At 42.0% G+C, this 26,574-nt stretch overlaps 1 protein-coding gene across 3 annotated transcripts in view; it reads right to left on the bottom strand.

Moving 5' to 3' along the window:
• The window catches only part of LOC134538386 (uncharacterized), an 835,281-nt gene that overhangs the window by 24,836 nt on the left and 783,871 nt on the right, over positions 1–26,574 (bottom strand). For all 3 annotated transcript variants that reach the window (XM_063379668.1, XM_063379669.1, XM_063379667.1), the window contains one exon: positions 4,475–4,609. In XM_063379668.1, coding sequence (XP_063235738.1) covers positions 4,475–4,609 — 135 coding nt within the window. The remainder of the gene's footprint in view (positions 1–4,474; positions 4,610–26,574) is intronic.

Consider the following 26,574-nt stretch of genomic DNA (forward strand, 5'->3'; position numbering starts at 1 on the left):
GTGCCGACAATAGGCATGTACCTGAAACTATTTTTGAAATCTACAATTAACACTGGATTATTTTCCCACGAAAAGTTCTGATATAACATTTATCTGTAAGTGAATTTGTTTCCGCGGAATAGTTAATGCTATTTGCACCAGTTCTGTCATATTGCTTTCTTTCCACTGCTGTACTTTTCATTTCAACGTGCACCTTTTCTGGATGTTGTACAACACTTAAGTAGAGGAACTTCGGGTATTATGGAATACCACTTTGTTTTCCAAATGTAAAAAGTACAATATTTAAGTTATGGTTACCGGGATTGTGCTAGTATGATAGCAATACTTTTATACATAAGTCCAGTAATTAGAAGTACTTAAGCATAAATAACGTCTTTACAATTTAAATTTTTCCAAAATAACATAATTTCGGGGCAATGTGGAATAGTATGGGTAATATGGAATACTACGAATTTTCAATTGTCTCACTTATTTACTGATAAATATATCTTCAAAGACGCTATACAAAGTAATAAATTTGTAATTTTCAAAAAAAGGCAATAGTAAAATGTCGAGAGGTTTTTAAAAAATACCATAAAATACTAAACACTAACATTAAATAGGGTTTCAAAGAAACACCTGCTTGCAGAATTCGTAGACGCAATGAATTCTCAGATAAGGAATCATTAATTACTAATACTGGTTATACAGAAACTATTTCAATTAGTAAATCACAAAAAGAAAGTCAAACCTAACAAAACCAAGTTTTCAAAAAAACAACAATAACATTTATAAAAGTAGCTATTTGCAGAAGTCACAGACATAGACAAGTGTTTCTGCTCCAGAGCAGTCATTGTGTGCCCACAATTCACACATTGTGCACTGAATCCACTCGTCCCCATGTGTATCCTGTGAGAACTTACCCTGGCAAAAGAGGCACTCTGCATCGTCACTACTTGGTTTGTCTTTGTGAACAGTCAAACTAAGATCAGAAGATTGATCTGAAATGTATTCGTGAGATTCATTGCTACTGAAACTATCTTCTTCAATAAAAAGTTTTTTTGGTTTAGGCTTTCTTCGAACAGTTGAAGGTCCAGCTTGAGAAGAAGATTCAGTAGTAGTAGATTGTGTGATGTCTGGGTCATTTGTTGTATTCATGTTCATATGAATGTTGCTATTCTTTCGGCCACATTTTATCTCTCTTTGTGCTCTTCTTCTCACTCTCTCTTTTACACTTCTTGTCGTTTCGGTTACGCTTTGCAAGTGCTTCTTCAAGTTTGGTTTTGTATGGTGAATCAGTGATTACTTCAGCAAGAGTTCTTTTTACGCCGATGTTGGAAGATGTAGATTTTCTTACAGGAACAGGAGAAATATCCTTGGGCAGAACAATGGTTTTGAGCCTTGAAGATGAGTGAGCAGGGCATTGATCCATTGAAGGGGAATCTCTTGAATGTTCACATAACTGAGTCTTACAATGTGATTCAGTCATTGGTATAGATCTACCATCACATTCTAAGTCGTTGACTTCACTCACCACACGCACTTCTATTTCGGTTTCTTCGTTGTCAGCTGTGTCAAGTGGTACTCTATAATTAGGGTTAGGACTAGGTCTAGTAATAGTAACGTCATTCCCTGTAGCAATGAAGTCGACATCACTGAAAACATGTCTGTTTATGGGATATATCGTTGTTGCTTTAAATCCACTGACAGCGATCTCTCCAGTTTGGACTTTAAGGCATGCCCTCCCAAAGAGTTCTGCAATGTCATAAGACTTCATGGGACCTGAACTATGCCTGATGAATTGCCGAACCTCTTCACTATAGTACACTTTAAGGGGCCCCATGAATGTTTTGTCTAATGGCTGTAACTTGTGAGTACAGTGTGGGAGCAAACTCACAATGCGTATGTGGTTTTCCCGTGCCAATCTGATGAATTCTAGATTCTTTGTGTGACTGTAGTGTCCATCGAGGATCAACAGGGTGGGTGATTCTTTGGTTGGATTCGTATGTGATATGAAATGTTCAAACCATTGGCCAAAAATGTTTATCTAAACCCACCCTGATGGGTGGCAAACCCCAACAGAGCCTGGAGGGGCCCCTTTGAGTTCTTGCACAAATGTTGTATTTACATATATTTCTTAAAATAACTTTCATAAACATATCACGAACAACACAATAGTTTACTGCGTATTTTGAATAATAATAATTGTCCAGTTAAGAAACAAAATGTGCGGGTATTATGGAATACTTTGCAAAATGGAGGGTAATTTGGAATACCAGATATTCCATATTAACCGCACTAGCCATTTTGAAACTAACGTGGTGGCAACTACAGAAAAAAAGCCGTAATACGCTTGAGAAATATATAAACAAACACTTCAATACTTCTACTTTACATATATTATAACAGTGGTAATATTTACAATTGTTAAATAGTTATTGTTCTTACAGATAAGCTCACCTGCACAATATTCGTGATTTGTAGAAATACAAAACGCACGATGTACGGTGTAACAAACTCCAAACAATATGGCGTCTGGGCAGTTGAAAAGGTGTACAAAGGAGCAGAAGTTCCACTTGTGTCCGCATGGTTGCGACTCTTGTCAGCCGAGAAACTGCGCTATTCCATATTAACCGACTATTCCATAATACCCGAAGTTCCTCTATTTTTTTCGTGCTTTTTTTTCCATTAACCCTTACTTGGACGCTATTCTTCAGTAATCACTGCATTATAAAATCAATGTCAATTCAGTTCATTCATTTTAATTTTAATTTTAAACCTTATTGCAGTCCCATGAACGTTAGGATTTATTTTTAGCAAACAAAAAAAAAACCTGCCTCTAAGGATGTAGGAAATAATATTTCTTAGGTGACTTTTATCTTCTTTTCAAAAAAAACTATACTTTTAACATAATCGTCTTTATATTTGTATTGTATCAATATTAATAAAACAAATACTTTTCACTAAGCAAACAAGTTATATGGTAGCTTCTGAAAAGTGCTTGTCTAGTAAAGAATATTCTTAGTTTACGAACAGCTGGTTGACGTGAACACTTGATTTATTTTGTTAATTTTTCCCCCCATGAATAAAATTAACAAGAAGCACCAAAGCAAATTATGGACACGAAAAAGCTATATACGCTACACAAAAATATAAGTTCCCTGTATTTAACTGCGTGAGTTAGATGTTCCTAATATGGCCTACCTAAGATTAATTTAACTCGGGCGATTAACACAACTATGGATGAATTAAGTAGACACCTAAGAATGGTCTGTTTAAGTATCAAGTGAATGCGAATATATCTAACAAGATGGTGGCTTTTAAGACACATGCACATATATAAATATGCCATATTAGTAGACAGGAAAGTTTTGTGGAATATTTTTCGAAATAGGCTATAATTGGAATAGTTATATCGCAGTGCTCGCCGCTGGTGTGGAAAATTCTGGCCCAATGACGTGTCGAATCACAGCCACCCGATGGAGACGCATCACAAGTCAGTAGCCAATGAGCAGGCGACATTACCCCGAGTACGTGCATGACTGTGGAGTCTAGCCTAGAGGTCATTGAAAGCGCGAGTTTTTCCAGCCCCTACATATTAGTAACAGTTTGCCTAATTATTCAAAAATATAACTTTTACACAATCCTTATTTTAATCATTTGTATACCAACTAGCATATAAGTAATATTTATTCTTCATAATTTATATATATATATATTATCTGAACACTATTTATATAATGTAAATTAGACATAATTTCAAAAGTAAGTAACTACGTAGGAAATAAATCAGATGCTAATGATATTTTATTTTAAAGAAAAAGATATGAAATAACTAAGATAATTTTTTATTGTATCATGTCGAAAAAAAAAAAGATCAGCAAGCCAGAGATGTGTAACGACTTACCTTGTAAATAAGCAAATTCATGTTCTCATGTTGCAAATACACTTATAATATTAAAATTTCGGACACGAATTTTAATGTAAACATTCTTTGAAATAATGGCGAGCGTGATAAATATACGCAAATGGTGTTTTCAGCTACATTTCTGGACGCCAATCACACGTTATTTCCCCACCCGCCTCTATAATTATTTTGCCGGAGGAGCTACGTGTACTATCGAATCATTCATTCCATTTGCAGAGCGAAATTTTAAACTATGTAATAAAATGGCTGCGATAAAAGCGAAAAAAATGGATTGGGGACCTGATTTTCAACATGGAATTTAATTAAAACACTGCCAATATTATTTAGAGTTCGTTAGAGAGTTAATGCTGTAAGTTTCCCTTTGGCTTTGCGAACTTTGTATCGCGCCGTCCGCTACAGTTGGAAGCACCGTGGTTAAACATTTCCGTTGCATTTGACTTCCGGTTACATTCGCGAAATTGGACAACTCCCAACCAGACGACGCGTACCAAGAGCTTAAGATGTTAAGACATTAAAAAAATTTACTGAGTAGGTACCCAGTGCGTGACCTTGCACAGTGGTACTCACTTGTCTTGACGCCGTTCAAGGTGTGGCACTTGCAAGCGAAACGCAGCTTGCAGTACGTCTTTTTGTGGTCCAGAAGTTCCTGTAGCTCCGTGAACATCTCCCGACAGTTCCCGCAGATGAGTATGTCGGGATTACCTGGATACAGGGGGCAAAAAAAAAAAAACACACGTCAGTTACGTTTTTAATAACTTTTGAGAGATTCCTCTCAGAAACAACAAGACGAGAATGGGGAAAAATAGGGTGGGGGGAGGGGGAGGGGAAACAAACAACAAGGCCCGAGGAATCATCATGCGCTTGGGAAACATTTTGCTAACTTTAATTAAAAGTACTGTTTTAATTATATGACGCTTCTTTTTCGTTGCGGACGTCTTTAAACCCTCGAGGAAAAAGTTTTTTTTCCGAGTCGGGAAAATTAGCGAACTCTGCGAGCCAGGAAGCAATTTCAGTTTCTTGGCATCTCCGATGTCTCGCTGAAAAGAACACCCCATAAATGTGATTTAGAACTCGCGTTACCTTAAACTTTATTTATTTACTTCTCTACATCTTCGTCACGATGGAGCAGAATGCAGCTAACAACCAATAAAGTAATGTTGCTTACAGAAAAAAAAAATTCTGTACTTTTACAAAAGATTTCCTTTAGAAACCTTTTGCCAAGAGATATATTTTAATACTACAAGAAAGATATTGTAACTTTGTACAACACATGGCTATGGTTATTTTGCATATACTAAATACTTTTATCGAGATAATACTGAGTATTTCCTACGAAAACTGATTATTTGAATTGATGTTTTTATTCAAGCATATTTTTGTAAACCACGAAAAATATAATCGAATATTAATGAATTGGCCTTTATTTTGTTTTATTGTGCATGTTAATGAGCGCAGTATATACTGGAAAGTTAGTCAGGGAACAGATTACAAATAAATTTAACTATTGGAGGTACTGGAACAATTCAAAGCATAAATGCCTGAGTAAGAATCCAAACCCAGTCGTAATGCGAACACTATTTGTAGTGATGGAGTTGTTTTCTTATAAAATCACCTTTTTAAATATATATATAGCCTACATGAATATTTCTGTTAAATTAACAAAAACAAAATTACTGTGTAGCAAAATATAATGCATGCCTACACTCTTTGAAATTTATATTTTTTTTACGGTTTTACATATTTTTATTTCATAATAAATTAATTTTAGTTTGTGCATCACTGTACATTTGGCAAGAAAATAAACAGAATTTGCAATATAAAATATTTTAAGATCGCACATTACAAATTAGGGCTATGCATTAAACTTTATATTGTGAATGAGATTCCATAGTTATTAATGTACACTTAAAAATTATGTATTTATATATTGACATACGGCAATGATGGTTAGTTTGAAAAATAGATCTACTTTATAATACACTACTAACTAGTCATACTTAAATAACTAGAGGATTAAGTACTTGTGAAGCTGAACGAAGTTCTTTTGGTTAATAATATTAATACTAATGTATTTTCAAAACAACAAACTCGTAAGTTTTAGTATTAAATGAAATCCAAATACTGAGGAACCAATAAATCATGAGGAATGTTTTTTTTTTTTAAGTTTTTGGTTAGCCTTAAATTTACTATTTGTCATGATTTAATACTATGCTCTTTTTATAAACTAAAAAAAAATTTTTAGTGCCTGAAAAATTGGGATATAATGTTTTAAGAAAATAGCAAGGGCATTTGTCACTAGCAAGCCAATGAAATATAGAATCATTTTAAGTTGAACAGTTTTTATACTTTCAAAGTCCAATCTTACTAGCTTGTTCCGAATTACGTTACCCATTTTACAGTGTTCGTTTGTATCTTGTTTGATTGATACGACGCGGAAAAGCCGGAAGTAGAAGTACTTTAGGTAAGTTGGGAGGCCTGCGACCGAAGGACGTGTTCCAAGTTTGATTGGAAATTGCAACTTCGCTGAAAAGTTTCCTAGAAGGAGATGTACGCACTTTTAAGTCATTCTCGTTCCATCGCACGCGCGCGCATACACACCAACACACACACACCAACACACACACACCAACACACACACACACCAACACACACACACCAACACACACACACACCAACACACACACACACCAACACACACACACCAACACACACACACACCAACACACACACACACCAACACACACACACACCAACACACACACACACCAACACACACACACCAACACACACACACCAACACACACACACCAACACACACACACCAACACACACACACCAACACACACACACACCAACACACACACACACCAACACACACACACACCAACACACACACACCTACACACACACACCTACACACACATACCTACACACACATACCTACACACACATACCACACATACCACACATACCAACACACACACACCTACACACACACACCTACACACACCTACACACATACACACCTACACACACACACCTACACACACCTACACACATACACACCTACACACACACACCTACACACACACCTACACACACCTACATACACACCTACACACATACCAACACACACATACCAACACACACACACAACCCCCCAACACACACGCGTAACCACCTCAAATACGCTGGTCATTGAAAGATAGGGATATTAAAATTTAAACAGATTGACGATATGTAACCAGATTCAAAATCTTATAGAATTTGAACTTCCATGCACAGGCTTTACTGGTATAAATTATACCGTATAATGTTAAGTAAAAATAACCATACGTGTTCTGTAGATAACATTTACAAAGAGGGAGATAACAATAAAAAATAAACTTCTTTTTTTCAATAATTTTTATACTGTAACAATTTTATGTGTCTATTTATTTAAATTTTACCTTTGTTAAGATATAGATCACGCATTAAAAGCTTTACAATGACTTTACACTGTATAATGACTGGGTCATATTTCGTCATTCCCAAACATGAATTTATTACTGAACGTTAATGACTTCACAGTGGAAAGTATTTCTCAGCTTTGCACTATTTTCTTTAGGCATATCAATAAGTTGTATACTAGGCTTTAAGGATGCCAGTTTTTTTTTTAATCCATCGATAGAACATAGTCCTAAAATCATGCACAACTTCTATGGTGAAATATGTGTTCGTAAGAGTGAATTTAATATTAGGTTATAAGTCCAAGTCCAGCTCACGATTAGGTAACGGTCATTGACCCAAACATACACCAGGATCAGGCTCCAGATGTCAATGTTACTTTTAAATACAATTTTAATTAATGTATATATATTTTTATACAGTTTAAATGTATTATAAACTATTTTACATTATATATTATATTTACTTCAGCACTACCAAAAGATAACGCTTGTCTTCTGATCGCATCAATAACACATACATCAAGATTTAGTCAATTTGAATGTGATACTTTCTAAAAACGTATGCCAGTGCCTTCCAAACATGGAGTTAGGAGTGGTCAGGGGATGACATCACCATAAAACTTTGCGTCAATGGTGCTTGACCTGATGATGGTTATTAGGAATGAATTTTAATTTCTCATGATAATCATAATTGTTAAAGGCAGTCACTTCCTTTAAATAAACTTTTCCACAACGCAAATGGCTAGTGTTTATGACCTAGACACTCAGCTGGACATAAAGTGAATTCTCGCAGTATCCGTGTGTTAATGCAGGTATGTTCATCCTCTGGCCTGCCAGTAATGTATAGGCAACCTTAAGCCTAACCATTTACAGGGGGCTGCGGTCGACTAGATGTTAAACCAATCACGTAGTTCATTCATTCACTTATTCTGATCAGTTCACTCTAGTGCGTTCTGTATTGCGCAGTTGTAAACTCTTAACTCGTATTTCTAGAACATTGTTGCCTTCGAGTTTGACGAGCCGTGCAGAAAGTTTCGAGTATATTTTTAAGGCGCGGTATCACCGATTTTGTGTTTTTAATACCTCACGCCACTTTCTAGTGTTCTGTTTCAATTCCTACCGATGTTTCACTATATTAGCATTCATTACAAGTTACTTTTCGCTGCCTTTTTTTTTTTTTTTACGTGTTATTGCTATTTATATAAAGGAAGTCAAATAAAGATCTATAACTATGTTCATAATATATAAATTCATGGCTTCTCACTAAGAAGTTCGTTCTCTTTGTTTTACCACAAGCGCAAAATACATACATTATATCCATACTTCTTCTTTTAAAAATATTTTCTCTTTTGTTGCAAAATCAAAATAGTTGGTGAAGTCGGAAGTACCAAGCAAATGAAAATTATATCTTAGTTACTATTTTTTGAATACGTTTTTTGTAAGAAGTAAAAACTTAATAACTAAATTTAATTCTGCTTTTTAGAATAATTTAAACATGACGTACATATTTTATTTCAAGATGTGATTCAGTACATTACTCTTGCTCAAAGCAACAGTTTACCTAGGAATTAGTCAATAATTCCATATAAATTCAACGTAATATTTGTAGTGAAAAATGAAGATCGACACGTAGTTTTCCGTCTAGAGGCAAGGTTGGAATGGGGCTAACACTCACAGGATCCGGCTGCCCTACCCGAGGGACAGACCTGTCGTCAGGGTGGGGGGGGGGGGGAGGAGGGAGCACCCCGAGAAAACCCACATGCCATGCCAACGTCCGCCACGTTTCCAACTCGCCCTGGTGGTAGGCGAGTGTTGTAACCTCTCAACCACTGCGCCTCATATTTTATTTTAATACAGAGTCTCAAAAAGGTTTTCTAACAGCAGAATAATGTGATCACTCCAGAGGTGCTGGTGCCAAAGAGTCTGCAAAATTAAATGACGTCACGAAAAAAAAAACACATTTGACCTGCTATATTAAATTTAATTTAAATAAATTTAATTTAAATAAATTTAATTTAATGAGATAATACGTTTTTTTTTTTTAAATTTAAAAAGCACTTACATGACGAACTTAAAAAGTTTCCGGTTCGACTTCCTATCAGTCAAACACGTGTACAGAACACAGTAGTTAAAAACATAATCTTACACATTTCTGTATTTTCAGTCGCTCTTTCGCTAAATTATTTTTCACTCTTTGCCATAAGTATATATTTAATTTTAATATTACTGTATCAACCAAAACTTAAAGTTAAGCAAACATGATTTTTTTTGCGGCCAATTTTTTTCCAGGCAATTATTTTCCACCAGTTTCATGAAAACATCCGCTTACAGTATTAAAAGTACTAACCGTTTACAGCCTGGAATTGCTGGCACTTGTAAATAAAGTATAATTGGTGAGTATCCTCTAGCATTTACCACGAGAAGCAAGATTATACCTGACAGAAAGAGGATACAATATGGCGTAAATATGGCCGCTGTAGCCTAAAGTTAAAATAGCTGTGCATATGTATTTATGTGGTGAAAGTGGCAGGGGCCCCGTCTGTTGGTGAACAATGTGTGGCGAAAGTTTTTTCCTGTGAGATCATCGATACGTTTATCCACCGGAAATAAAACCAGGAACTTTATAAGCCGGTGACGTAAGACACTGTTCAATTATCTTACTTTATTTAAATTACTATTACTTTTTTGGATATTTACAATTAAAAAAAATGGATTCTAATAAGTTCCAATATGGCGGTCGTGACGTCGGTTGAGGTCATGGGGCCACGAACATAAAAAAAAATTAAAATATCATCAGTAGTATACGAATGTATGTTCTGGAACACGGCTTCTGGCTGTGGAGCGTGTGGGCACGTCCGCCATCTTGGATTGTGACGTCACGGCGGCCATCTTGTATGACCTTGACCTTGACCTTTGACCTTGACCTTGAATTTGATCCTCAAAAATCGCCAAAATTTGCCAAAATTGGGCAAAAATTGTCCAAAATTCCTCAAAATTCGCCAAAATTTCCATTTCTGTGGAACAAAATTCCGCCAAAAAATCTCAAAAAATTCCACAATTCAAAAATCAGGATTTCGAAAATCCTCAAAAGTCGTTTTACCCTAGAAAGAACCCAAATTCCTAAAAGCGGCTTAAAACTCCTAAGAGCTAGCCGCTCTAAGCCGTCGAGGTCATGTCCTTGAAAATTAGGATGCCATGGCAGCCATATTGGATGATGACGTCACCGTTGCAATTTTCGTTACGGCCGCCATCTTTAACTTTTTTATTTATTATCCGATTTTAATGAAAAAAATTTAAAAAATTATAAAAAAAAATTAAATAATAAAACTTTAATAAAATATTTAAAAAAAAACATACATTTACGACACGGAGTTCGGAGTCCTCGGTTCGAACCCGACGAGCGCAAAAAAAAAATAAAAATGGTGACCGATCCTTCCCCCCGTGGTGACTTTTGGCAGACTGACTCCCACCACTTTTCTTAAAGCATATATATCGTCTCCCAGTATGACGTCATGTCCGACATCTTGTCTTCGTTGCTGGAGACCACCATCTTGTATTCGTCGGCGAGAGTGCGCTGATAACATGTTAGTTTAGTTCTTATCCGCTAGAGTGCAGTAATCATTTATTACTGTGACACCTGCCATCTTGAAATTCGGCCGCCATCTTGGAAATCCGTAATTATTTAGCTAGGAATTCGGGAAAAGTTCCAAAACTCATTAAATAAATAGCTCATTAATTTACATATTGATTCGATCCGCTCCTGTCCTTGGTTCGATACCCGATTGATGCAATAATGTTTAATTTTATGTAAAAAATAATAATTGCAATAAACCATGTTCATCATATATTTAAAGAACCTCTAAATCCTCTACGACCACCATCCTATCAGACATCAAGACCACCATATTGGAAATTCGTAATTTTAATGCTAGAGATTCGGGAAAAAATTCAAAATTCATTTAATAAATTTGTAATCTATATACTGATTGATTAAATCGACTAAGGTCCTTGGTTCGATCCCTGGCCGATACAAATCAACTTTAATTTTAAAAAAGTACCAGAAAAGTGTAAGGTTCGAGAAATAAAACACCTCAAAGTCTTTTACAAACATAATATTTATTACACAATTTCTATCCTACTACAGTATCACTTGCGAAAGCTAGCAATCTTATAAACATTTAGCCCTGCATAGACGTGCATCGACTACTTCTTAGCTCCAAATGGCTACAAATGCTTAAAAAGGCTCCAAATGCTCCAACAGCTCCAAAAAAAGGCTCCAAATGCTCCAATAACCACCAAATGCTTAACACAGCTCCAAATGGCTCCAAATGCTCGAAACGGCCTCCAAATGCTTGACAACCTCCAAATGCTTGACTGCTCCAAACGGCTCCAAATGCTCCAAATGTCTCCAAATTGCTTCAAATGCTCCAAACGGCTCCAAATGCTCCAAATTGCTCCAAATGTTCCAAACGGCTCCAAATGCTCCAAATGCTCCAAATGCTCCAAACAGCTCCAAATGCTCCAAACGGCTCCAAAAGCTCCAAATGTCTCCAAATGCTCCAAATTGCTCCAAATGCTCCAAACGGCTCCAAATGCTCCAAACGGCTCCAAATGTCTCCAAAAGGCTCCAAATGCTCCAAACGGCTCCAAATGCTCCAAATGTCTCCAAAAGGCTCCAAATGCTTCAAAAGGCTCCAATTGCTCCAAACGGCCTTCAAATGCTCCAAATGGCTCCAAATGCTCCAAATGGCTCCAAATGCTCCAAATGGCTCCAAATGCTCCAAATGGCTCCAACAGCTCCAAAAGGCTCCAAATGCTTCAAAAGGCTCCAATTGTTCCAAGAGCTCCATCTTCAATTGATTCCAACTGATTCCAATTACTTTTCTTATCGAAGTTGGCATGGTTACTAACATGTCTTTATTAGTATACATTTTGACTGGCAGTGGTAACGTATTTTGCACCTTTAAGTTATAAGTTTTATTTAGAAATCAGATTTCGATAAATGGTAGATACCATTTGGAAAGAAAATATATTAATTTATCTTCAAGTTTATACACATTTAATTTAAGCCATTATTGTATGTAGCCAGCTTCCCTCAGTTCTTTGAGTATGAAGGATATTTCTTTAATGTTCGAATAGTTTCCTGCACAAAGCGATCCATGTAGTAGTCGTAGCCTGTCAACCAATATGTTAGGATCTTCCCATGAGGTATAATCAAACTCTTCTGCTGCGTTCATCATCCTTGCATGTTTATAATAAATATTATTATCTCTGGTGTCTATCGTTTTAACACCAACCTCAAGGTCACTTTCGTCATCGTGACAGTGATTATCACAAGCTTGATCAGGATAATTTATTTTATTACGACGTTTCCATCGTTTTGGTCTCAAACCACCATCACAGTCTTCGCTCTTACATGCTTTTGGTGCTTCAGCACAGTACTCAATCATGTCAGCCTTAGATGTGTCAGCACAGTCTTCGTTCACGACAGCTTCTGATGTGTCACCACAGTTTTCAATCATGTCAGCACCACAAACTTGATCAGGATAATTTATTTTATTACGTCGTTTCCATCGTTTTGGTCTCAGACCGCCATCACAGTCTTCGATCTTGCCTGCTTTAGGTGCTTCAGTACAGTACTCAATCATGTCAGCCTTAGATGTGTCAGCACAGTCTTCGTTCACGCCAGCTTCTGATGTGTCACCACAGTCTTCAATCATGTCAGCACCACAAACTTGATCAGGATAATTTATTTTATTACGTCGTTTCCGTCGTTTTGGTCTCAGACCGCCATCACAGTCTTCGATCTTACCTGCTTTAGGTGCTTCAGTACAGTACTCAATCATGTCAGCCTCAGATGTGTCACCACAATCTTCAATCATGCACGCTTCAGATGATTCATCATAGTCTTCGACCTTGTAAGCTTCAGATGGTTCTCCATCTTTCTCATTTTCATGGAGACGACTAGATATTGGAGTAAATATATTTTCATTTCTAATGTGGTTACAACTTCCTTCGTTTGTTTTAGATTTTAAATTATTATCTCGATCTAGATCAGTAATTTTAGCATTAGCTTTTTCGCCTTCGTTCCTCTTCCGCGATGTTGTAGCCCAGTCTTCGTTATCTTTATTCATCTTAATTGTACAGGTCTTGTAATGTCTATCCAAGTAATATCTTCTACCAAAGATTTCTGACACTGACTGCAATGAAATGGTTTTTGACAAGGACCCAAATTACACTCGCTTCTCTCATGTCGTTTAGCATTCTTTCTCAAGGTAAACACCTTGCTACAGTATCTACAGTGATGACGTTTCGATACAGCGTCAGATCCTAAATCGGAATTCATATTAGTTACCGAGACTAATGCCAGATGCAAACTAAGAGTTTTAAATTAGATATATTACTTAAATAGAATTTTTTAATTATTTCATCAGCGAGAATTAATTTATCTCATTCAAAGGTACTTTTTGCAAGTAGTTCTGCTTTTCAACAACAGATGTCGCCACATGTTACTTGCAGGTAAATAATATTTAGTTCTTTTATGCGGGATGCGGGATGCTCACTAACGATCGAAATAGAACGATGGCTTCGCTAGACTCCAAGGAGAAGGAAGTTCGTCCATCCTGTTAGTGCTTCTTAGATTTCTCAGAAATTATTTGACTGAGTAATGATAATTTTTTTTTTTTAATTTCCGCCTGATAAAAATATTACAAGTAATGATTGAGTAGCAGAAGTTCACTAATTATATGCAACCTTGAATAAAAAATGACATGCTTCATTAAGTAAAAAAATCCTTCATGCAGAGATATATTCCTCATCAGTAACCAGAAGCACTCGGAGAAAACCATCAGATGTATAGTCAGGAATAATCAGAAGCACCCAGTGAAAACCATCAAAATATTGTCAAGAATAATCAGGAGCACACGGAGAAATCCATCTAAATATTGTCAAGAATAATCAGGAGCACACGGAGAAATCCACCATAATACTGTCAAGAATAAACGGGAGCACACGGAGAAAACCGCCATAATATTGACAAGAATAATCGGAAGCACACGGAGAAAACCGCCACAAGTTTTCTTTGATATCATAAAATTTCAGGAAAAAATAATAAAAAATAAAAATAAATTAATAAAAAATTTAAAAAAATAAAATAAAAAATACATAAACAGATTCTGCTAGCTTGTGAACTTCTCATTGTTGAGCAAAGATATAGTTCTAGTACAAGCCAGAATTTTATGTATTTTTTATTTTATTTTTTTAAATTTTTTATTAATTTATTTTTATTTTTTATTATTTTTTCCTGAAATTTTATGATATCAAAGAAAACTTGTGGCGGTTTTCTCCGTGTGCTTCCGATTATTCTTGTCAATATTATGGCGGTTTTCTCCGTGTGCTCCCGTTTATTCTTGACAGTATTATGGTGGATTTCTCCGTGTGCTCCTGATTATTCTTGACAATATTTAGATGGATTTCTCCGTGTGCTCCTGATTATTCTTGACAATATTTTGATGGTTTTCACTGGGTGCTTCTGATTATTCCTGACTATACATCTGATGGTTTTCTCCGAGTGCTTCTGGTTACTGATGAGGAATATATCTCTGCATGAAGGATTTTTTTACTTAATGAAGCATGTCATTTTTTATTCAAGGTTGCATATAATTAGTGAACTTCTGCTACTCAATCATTACTTGTAATATTTTTATCAGGCGGAAATTAAAAAAAAAAATTATCATTACTCAGTCAAATAATTTCTGAGAAATCTAAGAAGCACTAACAGGATGGACGAACTTCCTTCTCCTTGGAGTCTAGCGAAGCCATCGTTCTATTTCGATCGTTAGTGAGCATCCCGCATCCCGCATAAAAGAACTAAATATTATTTACCTGCAAGTAACATGTGGCGACATCTGTTGTTGAAAAGCAGAACTACTTGCAAAAAGTACCTTTGAATGAGATAAATTAATTCTCGCTGATGAAATAATTAAAAAATTCTATTTAAGTAATATATCTAATTTAAAACTCTTAGTTTGCATCTGGCATTAGTCTCGGTAACTAATATGATTTCCGATTTAGGATCTGACGCTGTATCGAAACGTCATCACTGTAGATACTGTAGCAAGGTGTTTACCTTGAGAAAGAATGCTAAACGACATGAGAGAAGCGAGTGTAATTTGGGTCCTTGTCAAAAACCATTTCATTGCAGTCAGTGTCAGAAATCTTTGGTAGAAGATATTACTTGGATAGACATTACAAGACCTGTACAATTAAGATGAATAAAGATAACGAAGACTGGGCTACAACATCGCGGAAGAGGAACGAAGGCGAAAAAGCTAATGCTAAAATTACTGATCTAGATCGAGATAATAATTTAAAATCTAAAACAAACGAAGGAAGTTGTAACCACATTAGAAATGAAAATATATTTACTCCAATATCTAGTCGTCTCCATGAAAATGAGAAAGATGGAGAACCATCTGAAGCTTACAAGGTCGAAGACTATGATGAATCATCTGAAGCGTGCATGATTGAAGATTGTGGTGACACATCTGAGGCTGACATGATTGAGTACTGTACTGAAGCACCTAAAGCAGGTAAGATCGAAGACTGTGATGGCGGTCTGAGACCAAAACGACGGAAACGACGTAATAAAATAAATTATCCTGATCAAGTTTGTGGTGCTGACATGATTGAAGACTGTGGTGACACATCAGAAGCTGGCGTGAACGAAGACTGTGCTGACACATCTAAGGCTGACATGATTGAGTACTGTACTGAAGCACCTAAAGCAGGCAAGATCGAAGACTGTGATGGCGGTCTGAGACCAAAACGATGGAAACGACGTAATAAAATAAATTATCCTGATCAAGTTTGTGGTGCTGACATGATTGAAGACTGTGGTGACACATCAGAAGCTGTCGTGAACGAAGACTGTGCTGACACATCTAAGGCTGACATGATTGAGTACTGTGCTGAAGCACCAAAAGCATGTAAGAGCGAAGACTGTGATGGTGGTTTGAGACCAAAACGATGGAAACGTCGTAATAAAATAAATTATCCTGATCAAACTTGTGATAATCACTGTCACGATGACGAAAGTGACCTTGAGGTTGGTGTTAAAACGATAGACACCAGAGATAATAATATTTATTATAAACATGCAAGGATGATGAACGCAGCAGAAGAGTTTGATTATACCTCATGGGAAGATCCTAACATATTGGTTGACAGGCTACGACTACTACATGGATCGCTTTGTGCAGGAAACTATTCGAACATTAAAGAAATATCCTTCATACTCAAAGAACTGAGGGAAGCTGGCTACATACAATAATGGCTTAAATTAAATGTGTATAAACTTGAAGATAAATTAATATATTTTCTTTCCAAATGGTATCTACCATTTATCGAAATCTGATTTCTAAATAAAACTTATAACTTAAAGGTGCAAAATACGTTACCACTGCCAGTCAAAATGTATACTAATAAAGACATGTTAGTAACCATGCCAACTTCGATAAGAAAAGTAATTGGAATCAGTTGGAATCAATTGAAGATGGAGCTCTTGGAACAATTGGAGCCTTTTGAAGCATTTGGAGCCTTTTGGAGCTGTTGGAGCCATTTGGAGCATTTGGAGCCATTTGGAGCATTTGGAGCCATTTGGAGCATTTGGAGCCATTTGGAGCATTTGAAGGCCGTTTGGAGCAATTGGAGCCTTTTGAAGCATTTGGAGCCTTTTGGAGACATTTGGAGCATTTGGAGCATTTGGAGCCGTTTGGAGCATTTGGAGCCTTTTGGAGACATTTGGAGCCGTTTGGAGCATTTGGAGCCATTTGGAGCATTTGGAGCAATTTGGAGCATTTGGAGCCGTTTGGAGCATTTGGAGCCTTTTGGAGACATTTGGAGCATTTGGAGCCGTTTGGAGCATTTGGAGACATTTGGAGCTTTTGGAGCCGTTTGGAGCATTTGGAGCTGTTTGGAGCATTTGGAGCATTTGGAGCATTTGGAGCCGTTTGGAACATTTGGAGCAATTTGGAGCATTTGGAGCCGTTTGGAGCATTTGAAGCAATTTGGAGACATTTGGAGCATTTGGAGCCGTTTGGAGCAGTCAAGCATTTGGAGGTTGTCAAGCATTTGGAGGCCGTTTCGAGCATTTGGAGCCATTTGGAGCTGTGTTAAGCATTTGGTGGTTATTGGAGCATTTGGAGCCTTTTTTTGGAGCTGTTGGAGCATTTGGAGCCTTTTTAAGCATTTGTAGCCATTTGGAGCTAAGAAGTAGTCGATGCACGTCTATGCAGGGCTAAATGTTTATAAGATTGCTAGCTTTCGCAAGTGATACTGTAGTAGGATAGAAATTGTGTAATAAATATTATGTTTGTAAAAGACTTTGAGGTGTTTTATTTCTCGAACCTTACACTTTTCTGGTACTTTTTTAAAATTAAAGTTGATTTGTATCGGCCAGGGATCGAACCAAGGACCTTAGTCGATTTAATCAATCAGTATATAGATTACAAATTTATTAAATGAATTTTGAATTTTTTCCCGAATCTCTAGCATTAAAATTACGAATTTCCAATATGGTGGTCTTGATGTCTGATAGGATGGTGGTCGTAGAGGATTTAGAGGTTCTTTAAATATATGATGAACATGGTTTATTGCAATTATTATTTTTTACATAAAATTAAACATTATTGCATCGATCGGGTATCGAACCAAGGACAGGAGCGGATCGAATCAATATGTAAATTAATGAGCTATTTATTTAATGAGTTTTGGAACTTTTCCCGAATTCCTAGCTAAATAATTACGGATTTCCAAGATGGCGGCCGAATTTCAAGATGGCAGGTGTCACAGTAATAAATGATTACTGCACTCTAGCGGATAAGAACTAAACTAACATGTTATCAGCGCACTCTCGCCGACGAATACAAGATGGTGGTCTCCAGCAACGAAGACAAGATGTCGGACATGACGTCATACTGGGAGACGATATATATGCTTTAAGAAAAGTGGTGGGAGTCAGTCTGCCAAAAGTCACCACGGGGGGAAGGATCGGTCACCATTTTTATTTTTTTTTTGCGCTCGTCGGGTTCGAACCGAGGACTCCGAACTCCGTGTCGTAAATGTATGTTTTTTTTTAAATATTTTATTAAAGTTTTATTATTTAATTTTTTTTTATAATTTTTTAAATTTTTTTCATTAAAATCGGATAATAAATAAAAAAGTTAAAGATGGCGGCCGTAACGAAAATTGCAACGGTGACGTCATCATCCAATATGGCTGCCATGGCATCCTAATTTTCAAGGACATGACCTCGACGGCTTAGAGCGGCTAGCTCTTAGGAGTTTTAAGCCGCTTTTAGGAATTTGGGTTCTTTCTAGGGTAAAACGACTTTTGAGGATTTTCGAAATCCTGATTTTTGAATTGTGGAATTTTTTGAGATTTTTTGGCGGAATTTTTTCCACAGAAATGGAAATTTTGGCGAATTTTGAGGAATTTTGGACAATTTTTGCCCAATTTTGGCAAATTTTGGCGATTTTTGAGGATCAAATTCAAGGTCAAGGTCAAAGGTCAAGGTCATACAAGATGGCCGCCGTGACGTCACAATCAAAGATGGCGGACGTGCCCACACGCTCCACAGCCAGAAGCCGTGTTCCAGAACATACATTCGTATACTACTATCATCATAATTTTTACATCATAAATAAAATATGTCAAACCACTATTTTTTTTTTTTTTTAGCTTTGTGTGCTTTCGTACTACCTTGACAACTAGGCCAAAATATTCAGAATAGCTATTTTGTAAACCTGAAAGTACCGTCATGGTTTATCACCCAAGTCTCAAAGCTTTCATTATAAAGTTACTTCTATTCAAATAAATAAACATCGATGAACAGGTTTTAAAATGAGAAACAGATTGCAACATAAACCTTGCTGAATGAATGAAATTCTTTCTTTAGACGTTGGAGGGAAAAGGAAAAAGGTGGTGAAGGGGGGGGGGGGGGGTGGAAGAAAATTAATGTTGACTAATGTTTCCTCTTCCTGATCTCGCAATAAAGTGCCACGCAGGTTGATTGCCGATTTATCAGAGCGAAGATACATTGGCAGGATAGCCTGCCGTCAGATAACTCAATAACATAGAGTTAGAGTGTTTGAGGGCAAACGTATTGAGCTGTCATAAACGCAATACGTGAAATATCGAGAACGACTTCAGTTCGTGTTTTATACTTTGTTAAAGAATTGCTTGTTTTCAATTTATATATTTTCTTACGTTACTCTCATTTATATAAATCTAATATATCTTCACTTCTCATCTTATTTTTGATTAAACAAATTAGACTTATTCGTCGTACTACTTGCGTCATTATAACTAAATAGTATTTTCTCTATCGCTACTCCTTACTAGGGGCAGGCATTTTTCGCGGAAAAAAAAGTCTGAACGTCTATTAGACTGCAACAGGGTATATACCCGCACCAGCGGGTTATCCTTTGTGATTGGCGGCTGTCTATATTGTACCGACGTACTCAGGACGCGTTTGCTGCCGCACTGAATCACTGTGATTGATAGAGATGCGGAAATTTCGCGCGTTCATTTAGTCACAAGTTAGAATGCAAAACTTAACACTCTCGCAATGTGTTCATGATCGGACCGCAGTTATTTGGACACTGCGACAGTGAACAAACCATGTCCAGCTAGGAGAGAAGTAAGCTAATCAGATAGTGCCAATTAAGAAGGATAAAAAGGTTAGAGCCAAGAAACCAACCAATGGGCAAGCAAACATGGGTTGAGCAAATCTATGACTTTGAATTTTACCCTGAGGTCAGACGAATCCGCGAAATTTCCGGGCATTTAGTGACTGGTGTTGCAACAATTGACATCTGCCTGAGAGAAACTCAGACGATGTTACGGTGTTTAAACTTCCCGTATTTCTCGGAACATTTTCGCGAAATATGCATGCCCTTACTCCTTTATATACATTTTACTATTTGATTATTTAAAGTTGATAAATGCTTTTTTATTTATTTGAAATCATTAAAATTTTATATTTGTTAAAATTTTATTTCTTTTTGATAATAGGTTAATTATTTTAACGAAATTTTCAGTTGCCTGTTATTGAAGTGAAATTTATTTGAGCATAATTAAAACGTTTCTAATGCGAACAAGTTAGAGAATAGGTGGTCAATGATATATAAAGAGAGAACTATGCTATATACGACGCTAGGCTCGTTTCCGTTCTTTTTGTGCAATGATTTAACCCCCACGCAAAAAAAAAAAAAAATAGAACCCAGATAGACAGATGAACGAAAGAATAAGACAGTGTGTGTGCACATGGGATTGTTTCAGAAAATACATATAGATATCCTATACAGTGAGCTGTGAATGCCTTGAATTTTATATTTGTTACTAGCGCTCTCGCATTCCTCCTTGTTCAACCAGCAGCGCAGAGAGCGCTGTTGAGACAGACCGTGTATTTCCCGCATAGATAGAGCTACATGTTAGTAATTTAATATTTCGTTCAGAGATTTGGCGTGCTACAAAATGGCAGAATCGTTTGAAGAAATAGTAATACGCACAGTTCTTCTTTATGGTGATCAGTAATTGTTGATATCCTGAGAAGTTATTTTGAAATGGGTCATAATTTTGTTAATTCATGTTTATTTAGAAAATTGTCTTCTCTCTGTCTCTCTCTGTCTCTCTGTCTCTGTGTCTCTCTGTCTCTCTGTCTCTCTCTCTGTCTAACTCTCTGTCTCTCTCTCTGTCTCTCTCTGTCTCTCTCTCTCTGTCTCTCTCTCTTTCTCTCTCTCTGTCTCTCTCTCTGTCTCTCTCTCTGTCTCTCTCTCTGTCTCTCTCTCTGTCTCTCTCTCTGTCTCTCTCTCTGTCTCTCTCTCTGTCTCTCTCTCTGTCTCTCTCTCTGTCTCTCTCTGTCTCTGTCTCTCTCTCTGTCTCTCTCTCTGTCTCTCTCTCTGTCTCTCTCTCTGTCTCTCTCTCTGTCTCTCTCTGTCTCTCTCTCTCTGTCTCTCTCTCTCTGTCTCACTCTCTCTCTGTCTCACTCTCTCTCTGTCTCACTCTCTCTCTGTCTCTCTCTCTCTCTGTCTCTCTCTCTCTCTGTCTCTCTCTGTCTCTCTCTGTCTCTGTCTCTCTCTGTCTCTCTCTGTCTCTCTCTCTGTCTCTCTCTCTGTCTCTCTCTCTGTCTCTCTCTCTGTCTCTCTCTCTTTGTCTCTGTCTGTCTCTCTCTCTTTGTCTCTGTCTCTGTCTCTGTGTCTCTCTCTGTCTCTGTCTGTCTCTCTCTCTCGTCTTACGATATACTTACGATTAGAGGTTTGAATTGCCAAAGCAGTTTCACTTCTATCACGTGTACTTAGTTACGGGCGCTCTTTTTTTTTTAAAGTGCTTCTGGTATTAGTTTGCTCAATATTTAGTTTATGTTTGTTAAACGTGGTTGCATGGCGCGACCGCAGTGACGTCACGCGAAGGCAGCGCCAGTGGCGTGCGTGCGTGCGTGCGTGCGTGCGTGCGTGCGGCCCGGGGAGTCGAAACCCGAGCAGCTAACGGAATCTCGGGCAGCTCCGCGTACAGCACGAAGCCTTGTAACGAACTCCGGCACGCTTGGCACGGCTGATATAACATCTTGGGTGAGTACACATTCCGTCGTCATATCTTCGGTCAAGGTAATGCGACGGCCTTTATTCAGAAATTAAGGGTTATTTGCAAATTGGCTATTAAAAATGTCTAAAACTTAAAAAAAATATATAAATTAGAACAATAACTTAACAGTTAGCTAACAAAATGATAATTTTTTTGGTTTGCTACATGTCGACACCATATTCGATTGTGACGTATGGCGGCTTTCGTAGATGACCTTGATTTTCAAAATTGGCCATAATTTGCCAAAAATAACCAAACATTTGCCAAAATTAGTCCCAATTTATAAAAATAGTCTTATAACCGCCAAAAAAAGTTCGTTTAAAAAAATTTCACCAAAATATCTCAAAAATTTTGAAAAATAAAAAGTTCCTATTTCATGAGAAACATTACCGATTTCATAAGAAAATTTCCCGTTCTTAGTCCTCAAAAATGCAAGTGTCTTAAAAGTTCCGTAAAGCGGCTTTTATTCCCCCTGCAAAAAGCCTCTCTCAAGCCACCGATTTTTTGCACTTACAATTAGGATGCCACGGCAACCACCATGAACTATGACGTAAATGTTGCATTTGATTTATTGCCAAATATTTGAAAATTTGTATTTTTATGCTATAAATTCGGGGAAATTTTTAAATTGATAAAAAGTAGTTAATAAAACATTAATAAAAATGTTACGCAAACTTGGGTTTTGGCGCCAGGAAATACATATTGAAAATACATAATTATTATAAAAAAAGAACAAATCTTATATACAAAGCTATAATCACATTTTAATAATATATATTTAAAAAAAAGCACTTGTATCATGGTGTCCGCGTTTCGATTCTGGTGAGGGCAAAAAAAAAAAACGAACAATCCTTCCTCCACGGAAAATAAAGGGAGACTAAAAACTACCAATAATGCCAAGGTATATTTATATCGCCAGATAATATGAAGCCATCTTGTTTTGGTCTGCAGGAGGACTGCCCCCCGCCAGGGAGCGGTCAGCCCGCCAGGGAGCGGTCAGCCCGCCAGGGAGCGGGATGCCCGCCAGGGAGCGGGATGCCCGCCAGGGAGCGGGATGCCCGCCAGGGAGCGGGTTGCCGGCCAGGGAGCGGGCTGCCCGCCAGGAAGCGGGATGCCCGCCAGGGAGCGGTCAGCCCGCCAGGGAGCGGGATGCCCGAGAGGGAGCGGGATGCCCGCCAGGGAGCGGGTTAACCGCCAGGGAGCGGGATGCCCGCCAGGGAGCGGTCAGCCCGCCAGGGAGCGGGATGCCCGAGAGGGAGCGGGATGCCCGCCAGGGAGCGGGTTAACCGCCAGGGAGCGGGATGCCCGCCAGGGAGCGGGATGCCCGCCAGGGAGCGGGATGCCCGCCAGGGAGCGGGTTGCCCGCCAGGGAGCGGGTTGCCCGCCAGGGAGCGGGTTGCCCGCCAGGGAGCGGGATGCCCGCCAGGGAGCGGGATGCCCGCCAGGGAGCGGGCTGCCCGCCAGGGAGCGGACTGCCCTCCAAGGAGGGGACTGCCCTCTAGAGAGCGGACTGCCCTCCAGGGAGCGGACTGCCCTCCAGGGAGCGGACTGCCCGCCAGCCAGCGGACTGCCCGCCAGGGAGGGGACTGCCCTCCAGGGAGCGGACCGCCCTCCAGGGAGCGGACTGCCCGCCAGAGAGCGGACTGCCCGCCAGAGAGCGGACTGCCCTCCAGGGAGCGGACTGCCCTCCAGAGAGCGGACTGCCCGCCAGCCAGCGGACTGCCCGCCAGGGAGGGGACTGCCCTCCAGGGAGCGGACCGCCCTCCAGGGAGCGGACTGCCCGCCAGAGAGCGGACTGCCCGCCAGGGAGCGGACTGCCCGCCAGAGAGCGGACTGCCCTCCAGGGAGCGGACTGCCCTCCAGGGAGCGGACTGCCCGCCAGCCAGCGGACTGCCCGCCAGCCAGCGGACTGCCCGCCAGCGAGCGGACTGCCCGCCAGGGAGGGGACTGCCCGCCAGGGAGGGGACTGCCCGCCAGGAAGCGGACTGTCCGCCGGGGAGCGGAATGCCCGCCAGGGAGCGGACTGCCCGCCAGGGAGCGGACTGCCCGCCAGGGAGCGGACTGCCCGCCAGGGAGTGGACTGCCCGCCAGGGAGCGGACTGCCCGCCAGGGAGCGGAATGCCCGCCAGCGAGCGGACTGCCCGCCAGGGAGCGGACTGACCTCCAGTGAGCGGACTGCCCGCCAGGGAGAGCGGACTTTCTGCCAGGGAGCGGACTGCCCGCCATGGAGCGGACTCCCCTTCAGGAAGCGGTCTGCCCGCCAGGAAGCGGACTGAACTCCAGTGAGCGGACTGCCCTCCAGGGAGCGGACTGCCCTCCAGCGAGCGGACTGCCCTCCAGGGAACGGACTGCCCGCCAGCCAGCGAACTGCCCGCCAGCCAGCAGACTGCCCGCCAGGCAGCGGACTGCCCGCCAGGGAATGGACTGACCTCCAGTGAGCGGACTGCCCGCCAGGGAGCGGTCTGCCCGCCAGGGAGCGGACTGACCTCCAGTGAGCAGACTGCCCGACATGGAGCGGACTGCCCCCCAGCGAGCGGACTGCCCGCCAGCCAGCGGACTGCCCGCCAGCCAGCGGACTGCCCGCCAATCAGCGTACTGCCCGTCAGGGAGCGGACTGCCCCCCAGCGAGCGGACTGCCCGCCAGCCAGCGGACTGCCCGCCAGCCAGCGTACTGCCCGTCAGGGAGCGGACTGCCCGCCAGGGAGCGGACTGCCCGCCAGGGAGCGGACTGCCCGCCAGGGAGCGGACTGCCCGCCAGGGAGCGGACTGCCCGCCAGCGAGCGGACTGCCCGCCAGGGAGCGGACTGCCCGCCAGCGAGCGGACTGCCCGCCAGGGAGCGGACTGCCCGCCAGGGAGCGGACTGCCCGCCAGGGAGCGGACTGCTCTCCAGGGAGCGGACTGCCCGCCAGAGGGCGGACTGCCCGGCAGAAAGCTGACTGCCCACCAGGAAGCTGACTGCCTCGCCAGCTAGAGGACAGGCCCGCCAGCGAGCGGACAGGCCCGCCAGCGAGCGGACAGGCCCGCCAGCGAGCGGACAGGCCCGCCAGCGAGCGGACAGTCCCGCCAGGGAGCGGACTGCCCCGCCAGGGAGCGGACTGCCCCGCCAGGGAGCGGACTGCCCCGCCAGGGAGCGGACTGCCCCGCCAGGGAGCGGACTGCCCCGCCAGGGAGCGGACTGCCCCGCCAGGGAGCGGACTGCCCCGCCGGCCAGCGGACTGCCCGCCGGCCAGCGGACTTCCCGCCGGCCAGCGGACTGCCCGCCGGCCAGCGGACTGCCCGCCGGCCAGCGGACTGACCGCCGGCCAGCGGACTGCCCGCCAGGGAAAGGACTGCCCTCCAGGGAGCGGACTGCCCTCCAGGAAGCGGACTGCCCTTCAGGGAGCGGACTGCCCTTCAGGAGCGGACTGCCCTTCAGGAGCGGACTGCCCGCCAGGGAGCGGACTGCCCGCCAGGAAGCGGACTGCCCGCCGGCCAGCGGACTGCCCGCCGGCCAGCGGATTGCCCGCCGGCCAGCGGACTGCCCGCCAGGGAGCGGACCGCCCTCCAGCGAGTGGACCGCCCTCCAGGGAGCGGATTGCCCTCCAGGGAGCGGACCGCCCTCCAGGGAGCGGACCGCCCTCCAGGGAGCGGACTTTCTGCCAGGGAGCGGACTCCCCTTCAGGAAGCGGTCTGCCCGCCAGGAAGCGGACTGAACTCCAGTGAGCGGACTGCCCTCCAGGGAGCGGACTGCCCTCCAGCGAGCGGACTGCCCTCCAGGGAACGGACTGCCCGCCAGCCAGCGAACTGCCCGCCAGCCAGCAGACTGCCCGCCAGGCAGCGGACTGCCCGCCAGGGAATGGACTGACCTCCGGTGAGTGGACTGCCCGCCAGGGAGCGGTCTGCCCGCCAGGGAGCGGACTGACCTCCAGTGAGCAGACTGCCCGACATGGAGCGGACTGCCCCCCAGCGAGCGGACTGCCCGCCAGCCAGCGGACTGCCCGCCAGCCAGCGGACTACCCGCCAATCAGCGTACTGCCCGTCAGGGAGCGGACTGCCCCCCAGCGAGCGGACTGCCCGCCAGCCAGCGGACTGCCCGCCAGCCAGCGTACTGCCCGTCAGGGAGCGGACTGCCCGCCAGGGAGCGGACTGCCCGCCAGGGAGCGGACTGCCCGCCAGGGAGCGGACTGCCCGCCAGGGAGCGGACTGCCCGCCAGGGAGCGGACTGCCCGCCAGGGAGCGGACTGCCCGCCAGGGAGCGGACTGCTCGCCAGGGAACGGACTGACCGCCAGCCAAAGACTGACCGCCAGCCCGCCAGGGAGAAAACTGACCTCCAGGGAAAAAACTGACCTCCAGGGAGCGTTTTGCCCGCCAGGGAGCGGACTGCCCGCCAGGGAGCGGACTGACCTACAGTGAGCGGACTACCCGCCAGGGAGCGGACTTCTTGCCAGGGAGCGGACTGCCTGCCAGGGAGCGTACTGCCTGCCAGGGAGCGGACTGCCCTCCGGGGAGCGGACTGCCCGCCAGGGAGCGGACTGCCCGCCAGGGAGCGGACTGCCCGCCAGGGAGCGGACTGCCCGCCAGGGAGCGGATAGAC

The sequence above is a fragment of the Bacillus rossius genome, chromosome 13 (assembly GCF_032445375.1).
Source record: "Bacillus rossius redtenbacheri isolate Brsri chromosome 13, Brsri_v3, whole genome shotgun sequence".
Taxonomy (NCBI): Eukaryota; Metazoa; Arthropoda; class Insecta; order Phasmatodea; family Bacillidae; genus Bacillus; species Bacillus rossius.